Source organism: Anser anser, assembly GCF_964211835.1.
Source record: "Anser anser genome assembly, chromosome: 2".
Lineage (NCBI taxonomy): Eukaryota > Metazoa > Chordata > Aves > Anseriformes > Anatidae > Anser > Anser anser.
Window position 1 is genome coordinate 95,051,668 of NC_139721.1, and position 25,188 is coordinate 95,076,855.

The following is a 25,188-nucleotide window of genomic DNA, read 5'->3' on the forward strand; positions in this document are numbered from 1 at the left end:
GGAAAGGAACTAGGGCCTTAAGCATAGTTACGGAATTAGGACTGACTCAAGGTTTGTCATCTTTTTTAACTTTTGAGAGCTTTAATCTGCAACAGGCCCCGGCTGTAGGGCTGAGGCTCAAAGGAGCAGACAGGAACACTGCGAGCAAGGACCACTCGCGTCTTCCTCGCCGTTTTTTTCCCGTGCCCCGGCGACATCTCTGTGTGCCGCCGCCGGGCACCCTCTCGGAACACTGAGCGATACCAAAGGCCGCGGCCGCAGCCGCGCGCCCGCCCCTCGCGGCGAGGACCAATCAGGCGGCGCGCGGCCCAACGGTCATGGCCGAGCGGGCGGGGCCTCGCGCGTGCGGGGTCGGGGCCTCGTTGCCCCGCCCTGCCCTCCGAAGGTGATGGCGGTGGCGTGGGCGGCGGCGGCAGTTGGCGCCGGGAAGGTGAGGGGGACCCTGCCCTGCCGGTGAGGGGCTGGGGGAGACACTCACACGCAAGGCCGTTGGGCGGCCCCCCCGGGCCGGCAGCATGAAGGTGGAGGCGGGGGACCTGTCCGCGATCAACCTGTCGGTGCAGCAGGTGCTGAGCCTCTGGGCACATGGCACCGTCCTGCGCAGCCTCACCGGTAACCGGGGGCAGGTTGGGGTGGTTGGGATTGGGGTGGTTGGGTTTTCGGGTAGGATTGGGGTTCTCCTTCTGGGGACTGCTGGTGCCAGGGGATGCTCGGAGTGGGGTGGCCGCGAGGGCTCCTGTAGCTCTGCCAGCGGGTTTTATTTTTTATGGGTGGCGTTTGAGGGAAAGCCATTTAAACGAAAAATGAATGCCAGCAGCAGAGACTTTTACTGTTTCGTTGTTATATTTTTCACCCTGCGCAGTGAGGGAGGTAACAGGGTGGCAGGTGTTTGCTGGCACATAAACCTAATTGTAAGCTTCAGGGGTTCTGCTCTGGAAAGGTGAAGCCGAGCTGTGGAAGGGGCGCTCGAGACAGGTCGTTACGGCCTGCTAGGAGAGGGGAGCTTTGGCAGGAAAAAAAGTTCCACAGCAGTCCTTTGTAGCCTATGTTAGAAGGTACAGAGCAGGGAAATGTGTCTGTGTGCTACTTGTCGTGTCCAGGCGTAAAGGGAATGGTGAGTGTCGACCTCTGGACTAGAAAGGGCTTTGTGTTGATAGTAGGGATGTTACTGAGTAAATTCCCTGGAAAAATCTTGAGTAAAGGGTGCATGTTTCTAATATTTATGAAAAAGTATTACTTCATCTTTTTCCTTCCTATTATTTCATCTTTTCCCTCCTATTTGTGTGAAAGATACACATAAAAATGTGTAGCGCGGAGGTGGAGTTGAGGTTTGAAGATGTTGCAAACAAAACAATTGTCTTAGGCTTTATGATCTTTCTTGTTAACTTCCAGTTAAAAGTAACTTTTAATAGGTTATACTTTATTAATTTGACCAATAAACTTTTTAAAGTGCATACATTTTGTATCGCTGTGTCTGGTGATTAAATCTTAGAGGTATTAGTGTGTCCCCACACGAATATAGCTCATTTCTTGAATAGTTATTTTTGCATTCTTTCTATAGAAATACTAGTTGTACTGTTAAAGGAAGGAGTTAACAATGGATGTAACTTTTCTTTGTGTTAGACATCCTCTAAAGTTTTTCTTATTAGAACATGATGCAAGCAGGCATTTCTGTGAAGTTCAATACTGAGTGTTAGGTAAGAAAAAATGTTTCTTAGTGCTTTTGCAATATAACAAGTTGCACAAGGTATTTTTAATGTCAAATGGTTATTTTTATTTTAAAGAACATGAAAAAATAATTATTCATCTGTGATAATGCTGTAGGAGAGTGTGTTAGTGTCAGTTGTAGATGCGTTGTAGTTTTCTGAATTGATGTTTTAAATACAGGTTGTCCTAATAGCCATGATCAGGTATGTGGCATGCTCTCATGGACTGTCAAAAATGAATAGCTTTAAGTGGATTTAGTCATTTATATAAGTTAGTGTTCCTGATTATATGTAAGGTGGTTTTTTTAGTGTAGTAACTGATATTAATCAGTAACTGTTGTTAAACTTGCATAAAAACTTTCTAAAGTATTTACTGACTGTAGAAGTAATTATTATTCAAAAACAGATGTTCTGCTTTTCTGTGCTGAAAAGAAAGGAGAAAGTGAAGGAGAAACTTCTTCAGAGTACTGGAAAGATAATAAATATACAGTGTTCCATGAACATTCCTCAAGACTGCTTTGTGTTTATTTTTGGACTTAAAGTTGTGGTTTGGATTTGGGAGTTAAGTTGTTCAAGCAAGAATTTGTCTTTAGATAAACAATGCTGATTATGTTTGCACAAAGTTATACAATTTTATCCGCAAAGTTATGTTCTTTATTAAAAAAATGTATCAACTCTGTTCAATGTTTTGAAATAAAATATGAGCTCCAGCCTAAACCAAGAAGTGTTTGGAACCTCAGTGGTTTAATTTATGTGTGTGATTGGTTTTGTTGTTGTTTTCTGGTGTTTTAATCAGAAGTTGAACCAGTGCTTTTTTATACCATAAGTCTGGTTCATGTTCAATACAAAAAGAGAAATCCAGCCTTTCATGTAGGATGATATAGTACAAAGTACCACAGGAGACTGCGGACAACTGAATTCCTGCCATGTGCCTATCACGCTCCACGATAGCAGGCGCTGTTTGCTGTAGCTGAACCCAGGCCCACTGACTTTTGCTTCACAGCTTCCTGCCTTTGCTTGGGCATGTTACTGTAAATGGTGGGGGTAAGGCTCTGCGACCTGTTGGGAGAGGAGAGGGGGCTCCTACTTCACCCTATTTTAGCTCCTCCAACAAATCCAAGCGGCCCCTTCACGTGCACCAGTTATGCACTAAGTGGTAGATCAGGTTTTACTAGAATGAGTTGGCTAATGACTGATTCTGAACTGAAAAATGTCCCCGCATGAGTGTCAGTTGTAGTAAATATTCATGTTATAGGCTACCTCAAGTTTAGGGAACTTTGCAATGTTTCTGTCCTTCCTATAAGCAAAGTAGGTGTTTTGTTTATGTCTTGTTAATTGCGTGTTCCAAAGACTGAAGCCTTCTTCCATTTTTTTTCCTAAGCTTCATCCTGCAATTATTTGTCCCCTGATTTTCTGGACTATGTTGTTCTCCCCTACCCTGCAACTTCAGGGGGTCTAGTCTCTAATGATTTAAATGCTCTTCAGCAAGTTCTTCTGTTCCAGTTAATACAGCAAAAATGTTAGCATCTACAAACAATTTGACTGTATAGACCTGATAACTTCCAGTGCACCAGTTAATACAATAACTAAAGAAAGGACCTAGTGATGAAGAAAACACCATAATGTATAAAGAGCTGAGTTAAGTTTGCACGTATAATAAACAGGCATTTCTTAATCTGAGTGTGTTGAGTTCATAAATCTGCAAGGATATAACGTTATGTAGTTTCTTAATTCAAACTTCTGCACGTGCTATCTTGTTGGCTGAAATTTTTATCTTTGTGTTCAGGGCGCAGATACTTAAATTCTGCACAAAGACTTAGTTCTGTAGCAAGTGGTAGATAGTTACTGGGTACATAGATCAGGTACATAGATCAGAATCTCAAGATAGATACTTGGTTTTGGAGCAATCAGTCTTGGTTTATGAAATGTTATAGGCGATCGCTATTCATCTGGCAAGATAAACTAAGGACTAGAGGGAAAGAAAAATGTTGAAGATGAAGGACTAATGATGTACTCACTCCCTGTTTACTGAAGCTGAGTGGCAGTGGGACAACATGTTCACGTATATAGATAATATTCAAAAGTGTTAGCATTTACATACTTTGACTTTGCATTTTTTATTTGTCCAAGATAAAGCTATTAATGGAATGCAACTTCAAATTTGATAAGTCAATACAGATGTTATTTTAAACTTTAGCATCCTTTAAGACTTTTTTCTAATCATAAAAGTCTAATCTTTGAGGTTGTATATGCCTACAGTGATATGTTCAAAGTACATGTATAATAGATAAGCATAATATGATTTGTATATTATATGTATAATTTATATATGATAGCTATAAATACCTAAATTAACAGAGCAGTATCCTAAATCTGGAGAGATAGAGCATGAATTGCAAGTGCTTGAGCCCTGCGGCTCTTCTGGGGGGTGGGAGGGAAGTTCCATCCACATGAAGCCAGGGTGATCTGTGCTATGCATTGGATGTTGTTGCTTGTAAGCCACTAAGAACTGGATCTCTTCCAGTGCTTTTTTTTTGTAATTTCATTTTGTCATTTTGTTCAGGGCTCTTTCAGGTAGCTCTATTAGGATGTGACTAAATAACTGAGGCTAGGTTTGTGTTTGGAGCTTTCTGCTAGCTAAAGCTAAATCATTATTATCATACCAGCAAAGTATTCCTATTGTGTAGCTCATATCATCAGAAGAGCAAGTTAATTAGTGTAGTTACACAAATAATTAACCTTTTTGACAGCATGCTTTGTTTGTCAAGGTAGTAGCAATTGATCCGGTATGTTTATACCTCTTAGAGTATGAATCTCATATATAGGACATAAGTGTCTTTTGTATCAGCATGCTCTTAAAACACTGCAGTCTCATTTCTGCCTCATTTACAGATATTAAAAATCTTTCATCTACTGGGTTATTTTTTGGTCAAGCAAAGCCTTGACCCTTTGGGTTCAGACGTTCACGTTCTCTTTCTCCATTCCCTCATGGCATCTCTGTGTTATCCCCAACCCATTCTTTGCTTCCTTCAGTGTAGTTCTAGCACAGTATTTTTCCAAGGCCATCTTTCATCATAATTATGGAGCTGGATGATAATGAATTTTAGCGAACCTCAAACTCTTACACAGGAAAAAAAATATGTGGATTAAGTTCTGTTCTCAACCTGTTGGGATAAAAATGACTCGAGTTGCTCTCTAGCAAGAATGTGTGTAAGGGGAAAAAACATTTAGTCTCTCTGCTCATAACTCTGTCTAGTAACTTGCTAATCAGCTACTTAACAAATTTGCACGCAAGTTGGTGGAGAGTGGATAATCTGTGACGTGTACTTGGAGGTACACAAACACAAACTCCAAATTGGTGTTCTGTAAGTAATTTGCCTACTTGCAGGATGAAAGACGGTTAACCAGTTCACAGCTGCTTACTGTGTCCCTCATCCTGCTGCCTGACTTTTGCATCTAGGAGCCTCACAGGCCTATGTCCTAGCCCTTTTCACATCTAAGCAAATGTTTGGTTCCTACCATCATGAAGATATGAGGGGTTCCTCCCTCTACCCACCTCCCCTCCAACTGCTCTGAAGTAAATACCTGCAGATTTTAGCATCTACAGTCAGTCTGGCAAAAACAGAAGGTATGAATGATATATTATGAGAAGGTACTGGGTTATTGCAGTTGCATGTAACGCTACCTGCATTTCTTGCATTGCTGACTTTGCGATACTATTGAGCTGAAAACCTAAGGCTTTGTGAAGTCATGGTTTGTAGTGTTTAAAGAACCCAGCTATAGCTGCATTCATGTAGAACAAGAAATATTTCTGGATGTTCTGTAATTGCCTTTTGAATGCACTCAGTATGCATGTCACTTTAAGGAACAGGAGGGGAAAGTGTGTGTGAAAGAACTCAATTTTATCTAACATTTGGGGCTGGTTCTGTTCTACTGTCTTCTGCCCTAAATATAAAGTGCAACATGATGCTAATTTTCCTTGAGCCTTATTTGGAATCTAAATAAGACCAAGATAGTTGATCATTGTGCAGTTATTTTGTCATGTAGAGGGGTTGTGAATATGTTTGCTTTCTTCCATTTGGAGTTAGTCGTTTCATAATACTACCTTTTCTTCTATGAATACAGTCATCATAAGAAGTCTTCCTATGATTGCAAATTAATTTATTTTTCCACCTGGCAAGGGTCAACAATCACCACAACTACTGATTTCCTAAAAGGCATTGTGGTGCCTCATAGACCCTGTGGAAACTGCAGGGGATAACCTTGATCAATAGACTGCTGTCATAGCTATGGAGTGTTTGGGAATCTTACAGCATGCAATTGTCATGTAATGCTGCATAAGAACCGAGCATTTTCTTTGTCCGTAAATTTGAAATACCTACTCTGAGTCCATCACTGTGGTATCAGGTTATCTTGACCTTCGTAATATTGCAAGATTGTGCTTTCCTTAGGTGGGTGTTTCATCTCTTGTATCTGCCTTAGTTGAGAAAGATGAAAGCTTGGGACAAGTCTTGTAAACATATTGTCCTGTAGAGGCCTCTCTTTTACTGTATTTTGCAAATCTGTATAATGTGGATGGAGAACTTCCATGGACTTGCTTAGAGCTACCCCCCAATATGTGTGTGTATCCAAACACCCAGAAAGAGAGATTGTGTCTTGTACTACAGCAGCTAGTATTAACTGTATGTATATTTACCACTCACCTTCCTTGTTGCCCTCCTAAGTGGGTCTTTTGATTCTCCTGATTTATAGGAGTTCTAAGTCCTATGACATGGATTTGCCTTTTATGCCTGTGTGAAAGGGGAAGGGTTGAGACTATGCTACAAGTACTGCTAAATGAAAAAGTTTGAACTCTTTTTTTTTTGTGTGCTGTGGTTATGTATACTCTACAGACTTGGACTCAAAGGACTGCAGTTACTGGGTGGCAACGATTCTTTCTGAGCATCCTTTTACAGTATGCTTTGCTTAATCTGCTGTGTTTGTGTATTTTTTTTTTAAAGTTAGCTAATTGGGTTATATTTGTTTGACTGTGTGTCAAGCTACAGTAGTACAGGCTCACCTGATAAACATTGTCCTGCTGTTACATGGAAGCTGTATCTGTTTTTTAGGGTGAACTGTGGGAAAAACTAATTAAATTTGGGATTGTGACAGCTGGGAAAATGTCTCCCAGTTTGCTGAATTCTGTGATGATAGAGACACGAGATCATCACTGTAGTTGACCTTTAAAAAAAGGTGGATATATTTAGGGTTTCGCTTTTTTCCTTTGTTAGTTTTTCTTACCCTTTTGAATTATAGTAAATGCTTTTAGAAGATTATCACCAAGTAAGGAAGTTTCTTTGATTTTTATGTAGGTTTGTTGATGCTTTCTGCTCTTTTACTTGAAAGTAGTGATCACGTCTGGCAATCTTAGAAATGTCTGTACTCTGCACGTTCTCAAGATCTCCTGTCCTTGCTCAGTGACTTAAATAATAGTGACTACCTGTATCTATAAAAGTGTGTGCTAAGCAATTAGAATAAAGCTGCTGGATGTATTACTACATTTTAATATATTTTTTTTTTTCCTTTTGAAGCTAATTCAATAGAACACTTACAGCTTCTGGGTAGATATACTGAAGTCTTTAATCTCATTTTTTGCATTTGATGTTAGCTTGATGTGGTCTCTTATTCTAAAACAGAGTTCCTGACTTTTTTCTGGTTTACTTGGTTTCAGATAATTTTTTGTTCTGCAGCTATATTTGCAAAATCCTAGTAAGAAGTTACAATTACTGTTTTTTTAAAGAAACCTCTGAAGAAAGTATGGTGGTTTTTAATTAGGTGTATTATTACAAAAAACTGTAGTAGATTTCTTTTTTTACAATTTTTTGATCATAATAGAGTTACTTCTTTGATAGACTGCTAAAAGGGGATAGTGTCTTGAGTATATGCCAGTGTTTTCACATTGACTCCTTCTAAGACTGAAATGGGTATTGCTTTTCTTTTACTGTTGATTATATACAATGTTTCTAAATCTCTTATAAATTTATTGCCTGAAAAATATTAATCTTTTGACTGCTTTCTTTCAGAGATGTGGTACTGGGTTTTCCTCTGGGCTCTCTTCTCCTCTCTCTTTGTCCATGGTGCTGTGGGAGTGTTAATGTTTGTGATGCTGCAGAAACATAGGCAGGGGAGACTAATCTCTGTCATTGTGGTCTGCATTGGATTTCTGGGTTCTATAACAGGAGCAATGATAACCAGTAAGTCTGTCTTTTGAGTTTTTACTTACTTACTCTAAATTTAAATCAATATTAAAACAAATAAACCTTCCCTTAGTGGTTTGGTGATTGTTTATTAAGGATTTTGCTTTAGTCATGTAGCAATTCTAATGAAAATGACAGCTGAGTTTCTCTTCCTGTTGTGGTAAAGATAAAAATGATTCCAGAATTGTCAGTGGACGATTGTCCTAGTCTTTCATCTTGTAAACTTTGGGTACCAGGCTGTTCAAATGTGTGTGTTTGACAGGTAATACCTTTTTGAGACCAGAAAGTGTAGTCCTGTCTTATCGTACTTGTGCAGACCTTTTGCCAAAAGTTTTGGTCAAGATCACCTGTTAATACCCTTAAAGACAGCCATTTTGTTTGGAAATGAAGCTCTGATCCCATTGATTGCAGGACTGACTTCTTGCTCATTTCCTTGAGCCTGCTGGAGGTTTTTAAGTTGCTTTTGGATAGGATGTTGCTCTCTTAAAGGAAGGAAAGGTGCCGCGTAGGTACTGACTTTTGCAGCAAAGAAACTTTATTACTTTTTTTTTTTTTAGTGACTGGATAACAATCTGAACTATGCATGCCACTCAGAGAACAGACCAAACAGTTTGGCTTATGGATTTGAAAGACCTTCCCAGTCTTTTGTGGTTATAATGATAATTTCCAATTTATTTGTTGTAGGGAGGAATGATGTTAGTTGTAAAGCCTTTGAGGGTATGGAACTGTAAATTTAGAGACTATTATATAGCCTTAAACTGTAAGTGAGCAGTGTTGCCTTTCATTCTGTCTTTGAATTGTACATATTATCAGAGTAGTGGTAACACTTAAGCTGCACTCATGGGTGTTTTGTAGGAGATTATTTCTTAAAGTTTCTTATACTGAAAGTCATTCTTGCCTGTTAGCTTTCAAGATTAAATAAAAATATAAGCTTCTGAAGAAATATTTCCTTAAGGCTTTCCTCAAAGTTGTGTTTTAATTGCTGTATATTTCCCAGCCTAGAATTTCCAGTGTTTAACAACAGTTCAGTATAATTCTACTTTTTTTTTTTCTTCTAAGGTAAGGCACATATGGAACCCGTTGAGAACCTTACATTGTGAGTTATGCTGACATCGAATTGTCCTATGTGTAAAATGGCAGTGGCCCTGTTAGGTCAGCTGTGCGTGACTGTTTCTGAAGAATAAAAGATAGGAAATGCGTTGCTGGATATCCAAGCCGAGACTTTTTCAGTAGTATTCTGCAGTGGGGTAGGATCAGTGTTTGTGAAATGAAACTACTTTGTCTTTATCTATGCATGAGAAGAGTAGTAACACAGTTGTGTTTTTAGGCATCCAGTTTTATATGTCAAAACATTTAACAAATAAACAGCACTGTTTATGTGTAAATAATGCATTTCACCTGAGAATTTCTCCAAGATAACACTGTGGACTTTTATTACACTGTTCCCACTGGTTTTGCACAGAACATTGTAACTGGGTTAGTTAAACACGTTGAGGTATTTTTGTTTCTAGACGACACTGTGTTGTTTCATCCTGAAAGAAATTCTGTGAGGAGCTTCTGAAGGCCAATTATGGTAATATGATATTAAAGAGTATTTTCAATAACTATTATGCTGCAAGCTGGAATGGAAGTTAAGTATTTAGTTTCTTGGATAGGCCAAATCCAGTACTTAAGAAATTCAAATATCAAACCGATTTCCATGAGCGAACCCCTCAATTCCTAGGCTTTGTAAAATCATGGTTAATTTAAAAAAAAAAAAAAAAAAAGGCAACAAACTGAGTGAATAGTGGTGAATACTGTCAAAAATAACCCCAGGAATGTTAGGCAGTTTGAAGTAAGGATTTCAGCTGCATTTTATCCCAAAGGGTTTGTTCTTCCTCCTCCCTCAATACACACTCTTTTGGTGATGTTCTCATTTCCTCAATGGCAACATATTGTAGTATACTCTGGCTCTGTACCAATTGTGCTGGGTTATGCATTACAAGTTGTATTGCACACGGTTATTCAACAACTATAAACACATAATTATCAATCTAAAACATTTTAAATGTTTTCATTATTGATGTTTGCCAAAATATCTCAGTTTTCTTAAGAAGCAAAACAGTTCTATTATTGGGGTACCATAATTTGATGCTACTAGTTAATAAATCTTAGCCATTTGAATTCAGTTTGAGAGTTCAGTCACCTGAATAATTTTAATGTCAGTACTGGGCTCAGTCTCAAGGATCTCTTTCAGTTTTTGACAAGTCAATAGTAGAGGAACAAATGGAAAATCTTATGCAAGGTGGCTGAGTGAAATAACATAAGACTAGCCTTGTGGTAAGGTTTCTGACAAAATATACTTTACATTTTTTTTTGTAAAGAAACAATTATTAGTGAATTCTTTTCCTACAATGTTTGAGAAATAAGTATTCTTAAGATATCAGATGATACTCAGATATGGATTGGACTTCTAGAAAGTGTTGGGACTGACTAATGGATTTTTGATCACTTCAGAAAGCTATTCACATTAATGACTGAGTAAAAACAGGGAAATTCCTTTTTTTTTTTTAACTCTTGGTATTTATTTCGAAAACTGTGGTAGCTTTTCAGTTTTCTTAGAGCTGCAAAAGCATCTTTGTGTTCTCTAGAATCATTTAATTGTAGTTAATTGGCTTCTCAGACATTATGTACAAAACGTTCTATAACTATTTCACAATTAAGATTTTTTTTTCCTGAAGACCAAAACCTCAAAGGACGGCAAATTCAGTGTTCCCTTTAGGTAAGGGAAGCAAGCACTCTACAACGAATATTAGTTCAGAAAAAAATAAATTTTTAAAGAAAGCTTTATTCTAAGTGAACTTCTGAGGTATGGATTGAGGAAAATTTTTATCCAAAGACACAAGACTTTTTTTTTTTTTTTGGATGAACATTTTGGTGTCTTTATGCTCAGACATCATCTGAGAAGAAAATGTTCTTCGTCATTAGCCTGGTATTTTTGATTGGTAGCAAAGAGTACCTTTCTCAGGCACTTGTTTCAAATCAACACAACTATTTACTTGCTGTGTGACTTTTGCTCTTAAAATGCATGTGATAAATTCAGCATGTAAAAGACAGGGGGAGGGAGTTAGGAGCAACTGGCTTTGTTTACAATGCAGTATTTTGTTGCTGGTTTATCTTGATCATGTGATGTTACACAAATGGGAATTGCGCACATCTACAAGAAAAGTGATTTCTTAATTTGATGTAACTCAAAATCTAATGATATCTGTAGAGATTTCTTCCCATATGCATTCATGGATGACAATGTAAGACTTCTTGATCTTTTTTCATGTTTTTTGCTTGATTTGCTGAACAGTTGTTAACAAATTAGTAGTTTAAATCAAAGTTAAACTGACATAGTATGACTTGGTTATTTAACTGAAATATTAAATGAAGTTGATAGAAATTTTTAATTGTTTTGTAGACTCCAGCAATCTTACTGTTGTCTTCTCCCTGTTTATGCAAGCACAATTAAACCAAACTTTAATGCTGTTTTTGCTAATTTTTCAAATTAGCAGAAGGCAAATATGAAGGAAAAAAAAAGATTAAATTTGAAGACACCTAAAGAGAAATGGCAAGATTCACTTCTTTTTCAAATCAAGCTTGTGTTGTGAAAGTTAATCTGATTCAGTTGGGAAAATCATCCCTGAAGGCTTTTCATAAAACTAGAAAAAGTCAAGCAAGGCTAAATAATTGCATAATGCCATGAAGTAATACACTGTTTGGTAAAACTCTAGAAATAGCTAATGCGTAAATGCAGTAAATTATTTGTCATATATTTCAGCCTTGGGTTTACATCTGTAATTTGATGGTTGTTTTTCCTGTGATTCTTAGGTGCTGCAGTAGCTGGAATTTACAGAGTAGCAGGAAAGAATATGGCTCCCTTAGAAGCTCTCATCTTTGGTGTTGGACAGACAGTACTGACATTAATTATCTCATTTTCAAGGATTCTTGCAACGCTCTGAGGCTTATGTAAAAAGAATTTTAACTAGCCTAAAGAAATCTCTGAACTGAAGAGAAGCTTCCTGGAAGAGGATTCATCAGCTTATGAACTTGAATGCTAGTGCAAGAGAAAGGAAGCGATGTGGAACATGCAGTACAAATCTGGAGGTTCAGTCGAATGAACACTGTCCTCTAGTGTCTGAACTCATGTACTTCTGCACTGTGCCTTACGTGCCTCAGTCATAGGCAAGATGCGATCCCTGTGTGCAAAGCTGAGATAAAGCACCTTGAGTAGCTGCCAGTCAGGCTAATGCTTGGTGATAGGATCATTGTTCTTATCAGTGTTTTAATAAAAATAAAGGCGCACTCCTGAAAGTTGCTGTATGTGCCAAATTCGGAGTTTAGTTCTTAACTGTTGGTTGGGTAAGCTTTTTTGAAATTGTAGATATAGAAGAATGCTGTGGATATACACTGTGTTTGACTTCAGGGGGAATAGTAAGATAACTGATTTTATTTTTTTTACTGTTATTCAGCATTAAAAACAACAGTTAGGTCCAATTTCAGTGGTAGACAAATATTCGTGGGATTTAAGAACTACAGCTGCTGATCCTGATGTAATTAACATGATCACAGAATGAATTGTGTCAGTTTACTGCAGATCAGCACATCATTTTTTCATGGTATTGGTTCTTCAGACATCAGTAGTTTAAGGAGACTGTGCGAGAAAGAAATATAATCTGTTGTGTATGTACATATGAATCTTAAACTAATGCATTCCTTTAAATTATTTTGTCTGAAACATACAGATGGTTACCAGCCCTTCTGAAAGCCTTAGAAAAGCTACTTGCTGCAAGTAAGCTCCCTTTATTTAAGTACTGATAGGACTATTAACCCTACACATACTCTTTAAGGAACAGACAAATGTAATACAGACTTTGAGAGTATACCTATGATGAAAATGGAAGGGGTTTAAAACAAAAAACACAAGTCTTCGATTGAACAGAAATGTTAAGTTTGCTTAATAAAACGGTTATCTTACTTTGGAAGTTTGGAAGTGGGGCAGCACTGGTGTATTTACTACCTTGTTTCTGAACATTTTGTATCCTTGGAAAGGTTAAGATACCTGGAACCTTCAAATACATAGCTTTCAGTAGAGTTTGTGCTTTTCTAGTTTAAAGGGAACAGTAGTGTTGTGCATGTGAGATGTCTTAAGTGTGAATATTTAGAGTGAATAGAAATTTTAATGTTATTTATGAAGTGCAAAATTTAAAGGGCCCAAAGTTCTCTATGAGGAATAAGACATCTTTTACATACTTATTCAGCTGAATGCTTTTCAGCAGTTGACTGTTAATACTGATAAGAAGAATAAATTGCCCAAAGGTTTTGCTGTTAAGATGTCAAGAAGACTTTCAGAGTTGTTGAAATCACTGGCATCTGCTGTACAGCTAAAAGAATAGGGTTAAAATACAACTTACAATCCAGCTTTATTGCTTAGTGCTTCAAAGCAGTGTAATGAATTAACCTGCTTGCTGTTATTTTCTTCCACATAAACCGTACTTTTTTTTAAAAAAGCACTAAGAATGCTAATATTTTTTTCTTTGAAAGTATTTTAGTTGTTTTGAAAATGTACAAAGTTACAGGCTATGAAGGGAACAACGTAAAATGTAGGTTTATAAACCTTCTCAGTGTTATACGTTTAGTTTTGAGTCACTTTAAAATGCCTATATTTTCCTTACTTTGATTTCAAAACTTATTTTTTGTGGCTTAATTATTTTTATTTTTTTTTTACTTTCTGCTGATACTTTTTGGCGTAACAGTCATAGCGCTTTAATAGACAATAAAGTTATTGCATCTGTCAAAATGCATTTTAAACTTCTCCCCATTGTCTTATGATATGAGAACTGATTTCAGGTATTTAATTCAAAAGGAATAATAAAATAATCAATGATATTTCTCCTAATGTGCCCTGTAACATATATTTTTAGGGGAGAAGAAACAGTTGTTCTCTCTTCATTTTTGTTCTTTTTTTAGGTATTATGAATCAACTTGGTTATTTGATATAATGGCTCATCCAAAAGCCATTAAAGTGGTTGTGTTTGACAACTTGGAAATGCTTGTGTGAATCAAAAACAACCCTCTCCCAAAGCATTGCATTCAGTAATTTTAAATGTCTTGTGGCTTTACCTCACCCTGAATCTTGTTCCCAGTCTCCAAATTACCTTGAGCATCTCGATTCTTATTATATGGGGTTTTTACGCTATCACTGTTCAAAGGCTTGCTTTATTTCACTAACTTAAGCTCTTATCTGACCACTGCTAACTTAGGAAATTTATGTAACTAATAAAATTTTATTGATGAACTTCATTCTTCATTTTAGTTGTAGTGCCAATGAATTTTTTGTCATTCTAACCTTCCTCCTTTGACAAGGAGGTATCTTTGCAGATGTTGAATAACCTTCCTCCAAATAATTTTTATTGTATAGATCACTGTAATTGCTTTTAAAGTGCTTAGGTGCTTATTTGTCTCTACTTTATATGACACTGTCTGGCAGCAATGAATAGGCAGTTAATGTAGTGCCTAGCTGGTGTAACAAAGTTTTTAACTGCTTTTTGTGAGGGATAAATGAGGATGACTAGTTTGCCTATGAAATGTTCCTTGATCATGGCATGAACTTAATGAGTAATAACTCCAGCAGAGAAAACAAATGCAAGTGGCCTTATATCTCTGAAACTTGGAGGCTTCACTCCACATCCTTAGGAACAGCATTGTTAAACTTGTAAAAGGTGCTCTATTCAAAGCAGTGTGTGTGTATATATGCTATTTATATAAATACATGTATGAATTATGTTTTGGAGGTGTATTCTGTACTTTACAGAAAGTAACAGTTGAAATAACTTGCCCAAGAAAAAGAAAATAACTTAGAATAATCTAGGATTTTTTTCATTGTTACTAGGCTACAGAAATATCTTGTGCGTGAATGGCACGGATGGTACTCTGCTTTGCTTTGGACAATAAAGCATTGTGCAGATATCTACCCAAAATCTTTCAGAGCAATCTTTAAATAGCTCTGCATGTTTCTGCATTGTATCACTAAGCACATTCTGTGCATTGTTAATTATTAATTTATAGTAGAGAACAAATACATCAACACAACTTCCTCTTTGGAGGAGGCAGGAATACTGAATATACTGTTTAATGTGAAGATGCTTCTGTTGCTTTGTTAGAAGCTGCTATTGTTAAAGATTTATACATTCCACACAATTCTGACTTACTGATATAACCAAAAATCTTGTTTTCAGAAAATCTTCCAAATAGTTATTCGTTTATTTATGGGTAGTTACAGGTTTATGAAAATAATCTGTACTGTGACTAACGGTGTAATTTGAGGTTTGCTCTTCAGTTTCTTAAAGAAACCAATAATTTAACCAGTTTTGAATAATCAATGTGGACCAAAGACAGTACTCCTGATTATGTTACTTGTAGCTTTCTCTTTTTAAAGTACAATGTTTTTACTATTCTGAAGGAAATAATACTGAAGAAGGAATACTGATATTTATTTTGGTTACAGTTTATATCTATTTGAATTGTGTTGGGGGAGAGAGATGTAATGCCATTGGAGAGGAAGCTGGAGTCAAAGCTCTAATACCTGTAAGAATGGTTTTCAATGTTTTCTGTTTTATGTATTTCATTTACTAAGCAGATGCTAATAATTCCTTTCTTTCATTGTCATATTGAGCCACATGGTTTTGTACATGGCCATTCGAAAAATAAGAACTACTGTAGGTGGTGGTCATAAATAGGCAAAACATGCAAAAGGTGCTCACTTTGTCTATGTTCCTTCAGTGTTTAATGTCTCTTAGTATGTTAGCAGTTGAAAAGAAATAGCATGTTCCACCAGCTTTCACAAGAGGTTGGAGTCTGATATGTCTGAAAATAACAGCTAACATGAAACATTCTCAGTTCTTCCATAAAGCCAGTATGATAGAAATTTTCATATCAGCTTGCTAGCTACTACTGTGAAGTGTCTTTTATTTGTGTGACTCGTAGCTTGGCAGATGAAATTAATGATGAGGCACTTAAGTAGGTGAAGTAAATCTTGGCTCGTTCTCATAACTCCTTTTTCATAACTGATTGCGTTACATAGAAGAAATAAACATTCTAAGTATAATTGGCTTATGAAGATATTCTTCATTTCAGATTAAGTAAATCAACTCAACAATCCAGATTTATGAAAATCCATTTTCTTTACTGCTGGTCATGGCTTAGATGTATGTTTTAAAGCTGATCTATCGAATTCTGATGTCTGCACGAGAGTCAGCTGAGTCATTTTTAGATTATGCTTTTAAATCTCCTGACTTAAAAGTTCGTGTTGCCAAAATAAACAGTTATAGGTAGAGGACAGGGTGTAAGCTGTTTGTGCCAGCAATATTTGTCAAAAATTGCTGACTTTACTAGCATATATACCATATTATAAGGTATGCTGCCAAGATCAGCAATTGGAAAAATTAAATTTGAAATTCAAATTAACAATTTGAAAAATCCAGTTTGAAAAATACAACACACACACACACAAGGCTAGAACATAACTTTATTTGAATTGTCACCAGAACTTAACGTATATATGCATAAATACCTATTGGCAGAATACCTTTTGAATGGTTCATTTTTTTTAATGTCTAGACTGGGAGCAGCCCAAAATGGAAATGGCTGTTTAAATCCTCAGCTGTTGCTTCAGAAAGATAATGTTCTTTGTGTACAGATGAATTTAACACAGCTGAAAAAATGTGTTAAAAGTCAATTTTTGTAGCCTGTAAGTTCAGTGAGAAGTATTGTACTCTGTTACAGCAATGAAGTCTTTGGTTAGGTGACACTTTGTGTACTTAACTGCACATACTTTGATTTTTAAAAAATGGTTATCATAGAAGGTAGACTTTAATCTGAGTACATATTATTTGATATTTGAAAGTAAGAAAGATTGTGTGCTGATCGCAAGCTGTTTCCTCTGATTTGTGCCTGGAGTTATACTTGAAAAGTTTGTGCATTAAGTTTAAATGTAATGACCAAGATGTCTCAAGTCTGCAGTGATGTACAATTTTACTCTGAAGTCTAGTAAATGATGTAGAGAAGCATTTTCTTTCAGGAACACACTTTTTTTCCCATGCTTCTTGTTGTTCATCTTGTAGATACTGAAGACTTTAAGAAGTTACTTCATGAATACTAGTAAGATTATTAGTGGTTAAAAGGAATGGATAATATGTCCTTTTGTGTTTCTTCTCTTGTGAATTGGAAAGAAAGTGTTAAGGCAAAGTGAAGAAGGGAAATGGCTGATCGTTTTGAAAATGACATTTCTTTTAATTTGAAATCTAACTTTTAAGTTTAATTAAGTTACTTAATATCAGCATTGTATAATCTGTTTCCAGATTATCCATCATTATACTGTATACTGTTGAAGCTATCAGAGCTAAAAATCTCAAGTCTTTTAAAATAACTTGATAACTTGGCTGAAGGTTTTTACTCATTTAAAATGTGCTCGATTTATATACAGATAAAGCAATTTCAAAGGTCCTTAATATTTTTGTTGTTTTCAGAGGATAGCCAGGTATTTATGTAACTAAACTTTTGACTGTGGCAATATATAGAAATCAAATAATTCTTTAGAAACGTTTACAGAATCCACTTAAGATAGCTATCTACAGTTAGAAAAAGGCTGAAGTATTTGACACCTATACTGAGGACTGCAACGGTTGTACTGTAAGTTTTACAAATACAGCCACCGTTATGACCTTCCAAATTTGGCTGAGCAAATGAGGAGTAGTCAGAAATGTGAGTCTGAAAGTCTTTAAAAATGAAGAAGGCAAAATTAGTATCCATTTAGACCATGGAAAAAAAAATGCCCTGCCACACACACACACCCACACGCACAGAGTTTTCATAAAGTTTGACTTAAACAGTAGATCGTGCACGATGCAGCTTATCTCTCCATAAACTGTTTGTGGATAGAAAGCATTCTGCCAGCTTGCATTTTGGAACTAAATGTTTGTGTTTCTACTTGTTGAAGCTACCTGAGCTAAGGATCACGATCTAGTGTTGTGGTTTAACCCGGCCGGCAGTTAAACACCACACAGCCCCTCCCCTTCACTCACCCTCCCCCCTCCCTCTCTGGGATGGGGGAGAGAAACGGGAAAGTGAAGCCGGTGAGTTGAGATAGAGACAGTTTATTAAGACAGGGAAATAATAATAACAATAATAATGATAGCAGTACTACTAATAATAATGTGTACAAAACAAGTGATGCACGATGCAATTCCTCACCACCTGCTGACCAATGCCCAGTCTATCCCCGAGCAGCCGGCCCCCCACCCCGGCCAGCCACCCCTATATATTGTTTAGCATGACGTCAGATGGTATGGAATACCCCTTTGGCCAGTTTGGGTCAGCTGTCCTGGGTCTGTCCCCTCCCAGCTCCTGCTGCACCCCCAGCCTGCTCGCTGGCAGGACAGAGCGAGAAGCTGAAAAGTCCTTTCCTTGGTGTAAGCACTGCTCTGCAACAATTAAAACATCAGCATGTTATCAGCGCTCTTCTCATCCTAATCCAAAACATAGCACCCTACCAGCTACTAGGAGGAAAATTAACTCTGTCCTAACTGAAACCAGGACATCTAGGCATTGCTGTCTTTGAGTTTCAGAACATGAACAGTGAAGGAGAGGAGTGACATAAGCAAACAGTTGACTTATGTGTTGTACAGGACTATGTCTTTGAAAAAGGTGCTCATTTTGCGTTGTGGACGTACTGTGTGTTTGTGTAATAGCTCCAATACAAGAAAATAAAATAAGACACTAATGGGTGACGCTTAAGCTGTAAATACTGTATTTGATCATTGCTCTTTCATTTTAAAGCAACTTTATTTTCCTATTTGTGTACAGTTCTCTTTATGTACGTAATAATTTTTTTTTGAGAACCTTTGGTAGTTAACTCTCTTATTATATTGGCGGTAATGATTGAAGTACATCCATTTAACTATTTAGCTTTGTTTTCATTATATACTTCCAGATTCTTTGAAAAGCAGCAATAACAGCTAGACTGTTATTTAAAGTAAAACATTTTTTCAGCACTGTTTTCAATTCTATACTTTGGTATGGATGCACAGTGGAAAATCTATTCTAATTCTAAGATTTCAAGAGCCTTTGAGTAGTTTTAATCTTTTGTGTGTGATAGGAAATGTTTGGTAGTAGCCTTATATATGAAATTTACAAGTCAAGCAGTTTCTGTTCATTTATTGGATTAAAAATTTCTGTTAAAATATTTTCAGTAACTTTTCATAGTTTATTGCGTGTGCTGATAAATAACTTGTAGTAGAACTACACATCAACCTTCGTATGAAATGCACTGCCATGGGTGTGGTTTAAGCTGTTCAAAGAATCACCATGAAAAGTATAGCAAAAATGGTTTATTGAAGTAAAATGTTGTAAAAGTGAGGCTTAACGTCCAAATTACCAATATGCAATCTTAATTCCCAGTGGTACAAGTTGTGCACAGTGTCAGTTGCTTACCAAAGATGTGCAGTTGTTAAGGGGCCTCAACCTCTAGGAGTATCTGTGAGAGGCGTCCCAACTCCAGGGGAAATCACTGCTGTGCAGCCTGCTGCTTAGTAAAAAAGCTCACTCAGGCTATCATGTTTATGGAATAAGGTGGCTAGCTTGTAGTCAGATTACAAACGATGGAGAAGGTAAGCATAAGGCTCCTTGTGCACACATCTGCTTTTGCTCCTTGATAAACTAGTCTTGGTTTTATCACTCCTGCTATTCCTGTGTTAATTGCATGATCGATGTTTTGCTTTCCGAGCTCCTGAACATCAAAGCACACCATGTCACCTCTTCCTATGTGGGTGTTTCGAAGAACAGGTTGGAATTAAAAAAGTTCATGGCCCAGTCATGGTCTAGGCCTCTACCTCCTTCAGAGACTGAACCAAACAACCACTAGGCTCGAGGAGCTGGGTACATCCATCACACCCTGGTAACAAAAGTTTTATACTCTGTATACATTGGTACATTTAAATTGGGTTCACGTAAAATAAAGCTAAAATTAATACTTGAGTGACGCGTATTCCTCTAGACTGTAATGGTGTGTTCCTGCAAGCATCTTAGTTCTGCTTCATAAATATAAGAAAACCCTTAGTGGGACCTATGTTGGCACAAGACTAATGTGGTGTGAGTAAGACTTTAATTTCTCCTCCCCTCCTCCATGGTCTTAATACTTCCAGCCTCTGCATCTGCTGGTTAAATTTTAGCATATGGGGGGAAAAAATGCTGGAGTAAATTAAATGTATGTAAAAGGCTAGTTAGAATGGAATCTGAGCACCTGCTTCTGTGACTGTAATAAGGATTTTTTTATGCAAGGGGATATGCATAATTTAGAAGTGGTGACAAAAAAAAAAAAAACAACATTTATTTTTCTGTAGTTCATCAGATAGTCAGCAATTTAATACTATTTGGGAAAAAATATACTGAGTCAACATGATGCAAGTGTTTTTGCCTAGTTTATTTTGTTGACCTGCTGAAGCATAAAGATGCTGTTTGTTCCTGTTTCTGTCACATGCATTTTGTTTTTAAGGAAGCTTAATTCACTATGTGTATTAATTACTACTTCTTGGAGATGCCATTTTGACAAGTTATAATGTAAACTTTGTAATGCCTGTCTTAAATAAGATATGGTTTTATTTGCTTTATATTAAGTCAATCAGAGAATGTTTGTTGGTAAATCATTTTTTTTCCATGGAGACTAAAATTACTACTTTTACAGACTGCATTACAACAGCTAATTTCTTGTGAAGAGCTTAAGGGGCTAAGGAGAGTATTAAAAGGTTGCTATAGCTTAAAGTAGTGTTTGTTATTGTTGTTTTTATTATTTGTAAGATAATGTTGCTTTCAAGACAAGCTTTTCTTGCAGAGGGTGGAGGCACAAGAATTGAAATTGGTCTGGAGGAGAAGACTCAAAATACCTGAGTTCTTCTGATTATAAACTTGAGGGCCTCATATATAATATGACACAATATTATGCAAAAGCATAAACTTTCACGGTAACTACTAGAAGAAAGTAGCTACTTTAATTTTTGTACCCTGCGTGGGCTAAGTGCCTTTGCAGAGCAGCTGGGCACCTTTTGGGTTCTTCTTCTGACCGCAGAGATGCCTCAAAGCTGCAGTGTTTCCTGGCTGCCTGCCCCATACTGCTGTGGGATGCCTGTGGGGGAAAACTGAGCCACATCCATGTCATGAACTGGGAGGACCGTGAGTGCCAGAGCTGCTCCAAGGTAAGACACCCCTGCTCCCAAACTGGGGCCCTCTCTCTGGAAAGAATGATACCCAGGTGCAGTTTCCAGTGTGCCAAAGTAGCTCATTCAGAACCGGTTAGGTAGGACACAATTTCCTTTCTGAAAAATTAAATGGGTTTATTTTTAAGAGGTATCTTTCCTGAAGAACAGGCTTTCTTGCTTTATGGGAAGTTTTGTTTTGGGGTAGTGGTGTTAAGCCATTACTCTTTGGTCTGCTTCACAAAAAAAGGTTTTGGAATCAAATTTACTTTTTTGACACATGAGAAATAATTTCACTTTTTCAATACCAAACCTAATTAGCCTGCCAAGGTGGATGTTACCAGAGTAAGACTGCACATTAATGTTTTGTATAAGATATCATATATGTAGACGTAAATATAATATGGACATTTTTTTGTGTATATATACATATTTGTCCATGTTTACCTGAACTTACAGCGGATATAAATGCTTTGTGTAAATTGTGATTTTTACCCTTCTATTTAGGAATAATACCTGTTATTTCTTCTTGTAAGTATTCCTAGTAGGTTTGGGCACAGAAGTGTAGTGTGAGTAGAGCCTATGTTCAACTGTAAAATAGGATACATATTTCAATTATTTAGAGGATTTTTTGAAGTAGGTTCCTTTTGTCCAAATTAATTACGGCATGTATCAGCACAACTGTGTTGACAGGTTATAGAACAACACTGATTACTAACATTCCAGAAGTGATAAACTTTGGCAGTAGCATTTTTTTTATAAATTGTTAAAAGCTAAATGAAACTATTGTTGTAGAATACAGCTTAAAATCTTATCAGTAGAAGGGGAGCCAGAATAATCATTTGTCTGTGAATACAGCTTCCTATTTAACAAGTAGTGTATTTCAACACAAGCATTCCAAAAATAAAGCTATCCCTTTGCACAGTGCCTAACTATCAGGTGAAAAGCCCCTGGTCCTGTTTAAAAAAAAAAAAAGCCATGAAGGAATGAATGCCTCTGCCTGTACTATTTGTTCTTTCCTCAGTGCTTTCACAGCTGAAGTTAAAACATGCTTTTGTTTTTCAAAAGCTGTGTAGTCCCTGCTTTTAGTCAATTCCTTCCACGTCATAGGAATTAAATCTTTTTGTCCACATACTACTCAGCATAAACCATTGCCTAGTTTTTGAAGAGCCATCACCTGGGAGAGGTGTGCAGCCCTGTTCCTGGGGCTTTACTTAAGCCTGTTCCTCGAGCTTTACTTAAGACTGTTTCCCTGTTATACACTAAGCTTGCACAGTAAGCACGCTAACGCTTGCACACTGTTGTAAGACAACAGAAAACAGTTACATGGAGATGAGATGGATGGGAAGTACAAGGTACAGATAGCGTTGGTTGGCATGCCAAAATTATAGAGTTAAAATATTTTTTTTAAACCATGATTAATCCTGTTACCACAAAGCTAAGTAACTTGAGTGATTAGGGATAAAGCAGAATGGTGTTTGAGAAGCTAATGTCTGCTGGACAGTGACATGACAGACCTGCTGAATGTGGGTGAAAATACTTTGATAGGGTAAAGATGGCTCGAGTGGCACAAGCTATAGAATACCTTGGAAAGAAAAACATTGGACCTAGATGTGTTGGAGAAGCAGGGAAACAGATGGGATGGCCAAGTCTAGGATATGCTTGGTTAGAAAGAATAGAAATAGAAACCTTTGTAACGTGTGAAAAGGAGCCAGGACTAGGGGAAAAAAGGTAATGCAATAAGAAAAGAGGATAGATGGCAAAAGCTTAATCTGAAAGGTAGGTTTTCTAATCGTTTTTCCTTTCTGCAAGATAAGTTTATCATTCTACACATAAATTGTAGATATCTTTCAAATTCAAAGAAATTTAAATTCAAGGAAAGATATTTTTACCTTGTTTTTAAAGCAGAGAGAATAAATAACATATTAAGTACTTCGCTGCACCAGATCATATGCTCTGAATTCTTTTCCTACTCCTAGAGGAAGACATAGTCCTTAAATTAGTGTTATTACTGTAAAAGGTTTGGATGGCTTGTTTCTCTAAGTCAGAAACTTATCTAATATTCAAGTACACCTTTTGCAAAGCAAAAATTCTGTCACTAGATGGTGATCTTGGTCTGTGCATGCTTTCTCTTCTTCCTACCTTCTTTCCCATTTTACTCCCATACTGCACTTCCAGATAATGACCAAAACAATAATCCTCATCATCTGTTCTGTTGTAATGCTATTTCTGAATATTATGTTTACAAAGGCAAGAAGTCTTAGTACTTGAAGCCTAATGGTGAAGAGAAACAATGTCTGCATCCTTTTCCTCTCAATATATATCATTCTTTACCATGTCCAGTACTCAAAGCATTGTTTAATATTCATGGTTGGTACTGTGCTTATGATTTAGCATTGTACTGCATAACATGAATGCTTTCAAAACAAAAGGTACAGGAGCAGATACGAAAATGCAGACCGGAGCACTTATGTGAATATTAAATCATTTCTTATATGACTAGCAGAAGAAATTGATTTTTTTTTATAAAGGAATGGAGTAGTAGTATGTTGGTTTTAGAATCCAGGACAAAAATCCTTTTGCCTGATATAAAAGTGAGAGGAGGCAACAAACAGGAGCAAAAATGAATCACTCCTTGAGACTTCACTTCTATTTAACTTATGGCATGTGCCTTTTTGGGTCCACCTTCTTTCTTTCCGTGTGATGCAGTTCTCTTCATAGACACATCCAGTGACATGCTGGGAATTTTTCAGTAACTTACTAACGCGATGGGTTTTGTCTTCTGTGTTCACTAATGCAAGTCAGAACTCAGCCTTGCGTAGCCCACTTTTAGACTCACTTCCATCAGCGCAATGCAATTCCATTAAAACTTGCTATTATTTCATTGTGTGATTTGGAAAGTGAGGTCCCCTTTGGCATTCTACTTGGTCAGATTCCCTTGCTTCTAAATATGAAATGTTTCTGAAGCGGAGATTTCAGAGGTATTAGAATGTGAACAAGTTTCAAATTCTCATTCTTCAGTCTTGTGGATGTACTACTGGCCAGTTCTCTGCAAATTTCTCAAGTTACCACTGTAACCCTTTCCTCCTCCTGTTGAACATCTGTCAAAATGTTCTCTGAAGACACAAAAAAGGCAAATTCCACCATTCCTGAGTCTTCTGTAGCCAACTTGACCAGATCGACATCTTTGGCTAGATGCGTTCACCAGAGTAACTGATGTACTAAGTGTTTTCCTCTCCCTAGATATAGCATGTGGAAGTAGAATAAACCTAATCACCTGTCAGTTAGTTATTATATCCTATAATGGTACAGAATCCCCTCTTCGATGTTATCCTGTTTCTCAGTCACTGTGTAGGTATCAGTAGTGATTATTTTGTGTAATGTTAAATAGCCCATTTGGTGGGGAAAAAAAAAATCTAGAAGTAAACGTGTTTTTGTGTTTTTTTATGTGTTATAAACTTGTGTAGCTCATTCCTTCATTCTTCCTCCAGAAGTTCAAGAGTTCTATCTCAAATAGAAGACACTTGACAAAAAAAACACTTTAGTACCAAGACAGGGTCCTGCATTTTAATCTTTGCAAAGGACTAACCTTGTGTTTGTCAGGGTAGTTTCTTTGCTGACAGAGAAGATCCAGATCAACTAATGGTCCTGACTGACTGACCTGCCTTATGAAGATCAGCCTTGTAAGCAACGAGATCAGTCAAAATAATATTGGAGTCAACTGTGAGAGAAACCTATCAATTCCCCCTGGAATGTTTGCAGGACCTATTTTGCAGGTTGGCTGTTTTACAGGACGTTATCTCCCACAGGGAAGCTTCCAAACTGTCCTGCAGTGAACTTCAACTACATCAGTAATTACAGTGGAAAAGGAAAATGCCTGAAATTCCTAGTACAAGCACTTGTAAAATATACTTTCACTTATGTGCCTAAACAGGCACATAAACAATAACTATGATTATGCGCAGGGTTGAGCTG

At 37.0% G+C, this 25,188-nt stretch overlaps 1 protein-coding gene across 11 annotated transcripts in view; it reads left to right on the top strand.

Moving 5' to 3' along the window:
* Positions 1 to 316: 316 nt before the first annotated feature.
* The window catches only part of LOC310894361 (transmembrane protein 170B), a 76,281-nt gene continuing 51,409 nt past the window's right edge, over positions 317 to 25,188 (top strand). For 2 of the 11 annotated variants that reach the window (XR_014579834.1, XR_014579835.1), the window contains exon 1: positions 338 to 612. Coding sequence is in view for 2 of the 11 variants with exons in the window: in XM_083824345.1 (XP_083680471.1) it covers positions 516 to 612; positions 7,769 to 7,939; positions 9,002 to 9,038; positions 11,798 to 11,939 (447 nt within the window). In the remaining 9 variants the exon portion in view is untranslated. Of the gene's footprint in view, positions 613 to 7,768; positions 7,940 to 9,001; positions 9,039 to 11,797; positions 18,863 to 25,188 lie in introns of those variants that run through there. The other 9 variants (XR_014579836.1, XR_014579837.1, XM_083824345.1 and 6 more) reach the window with 8 other exon arrangements.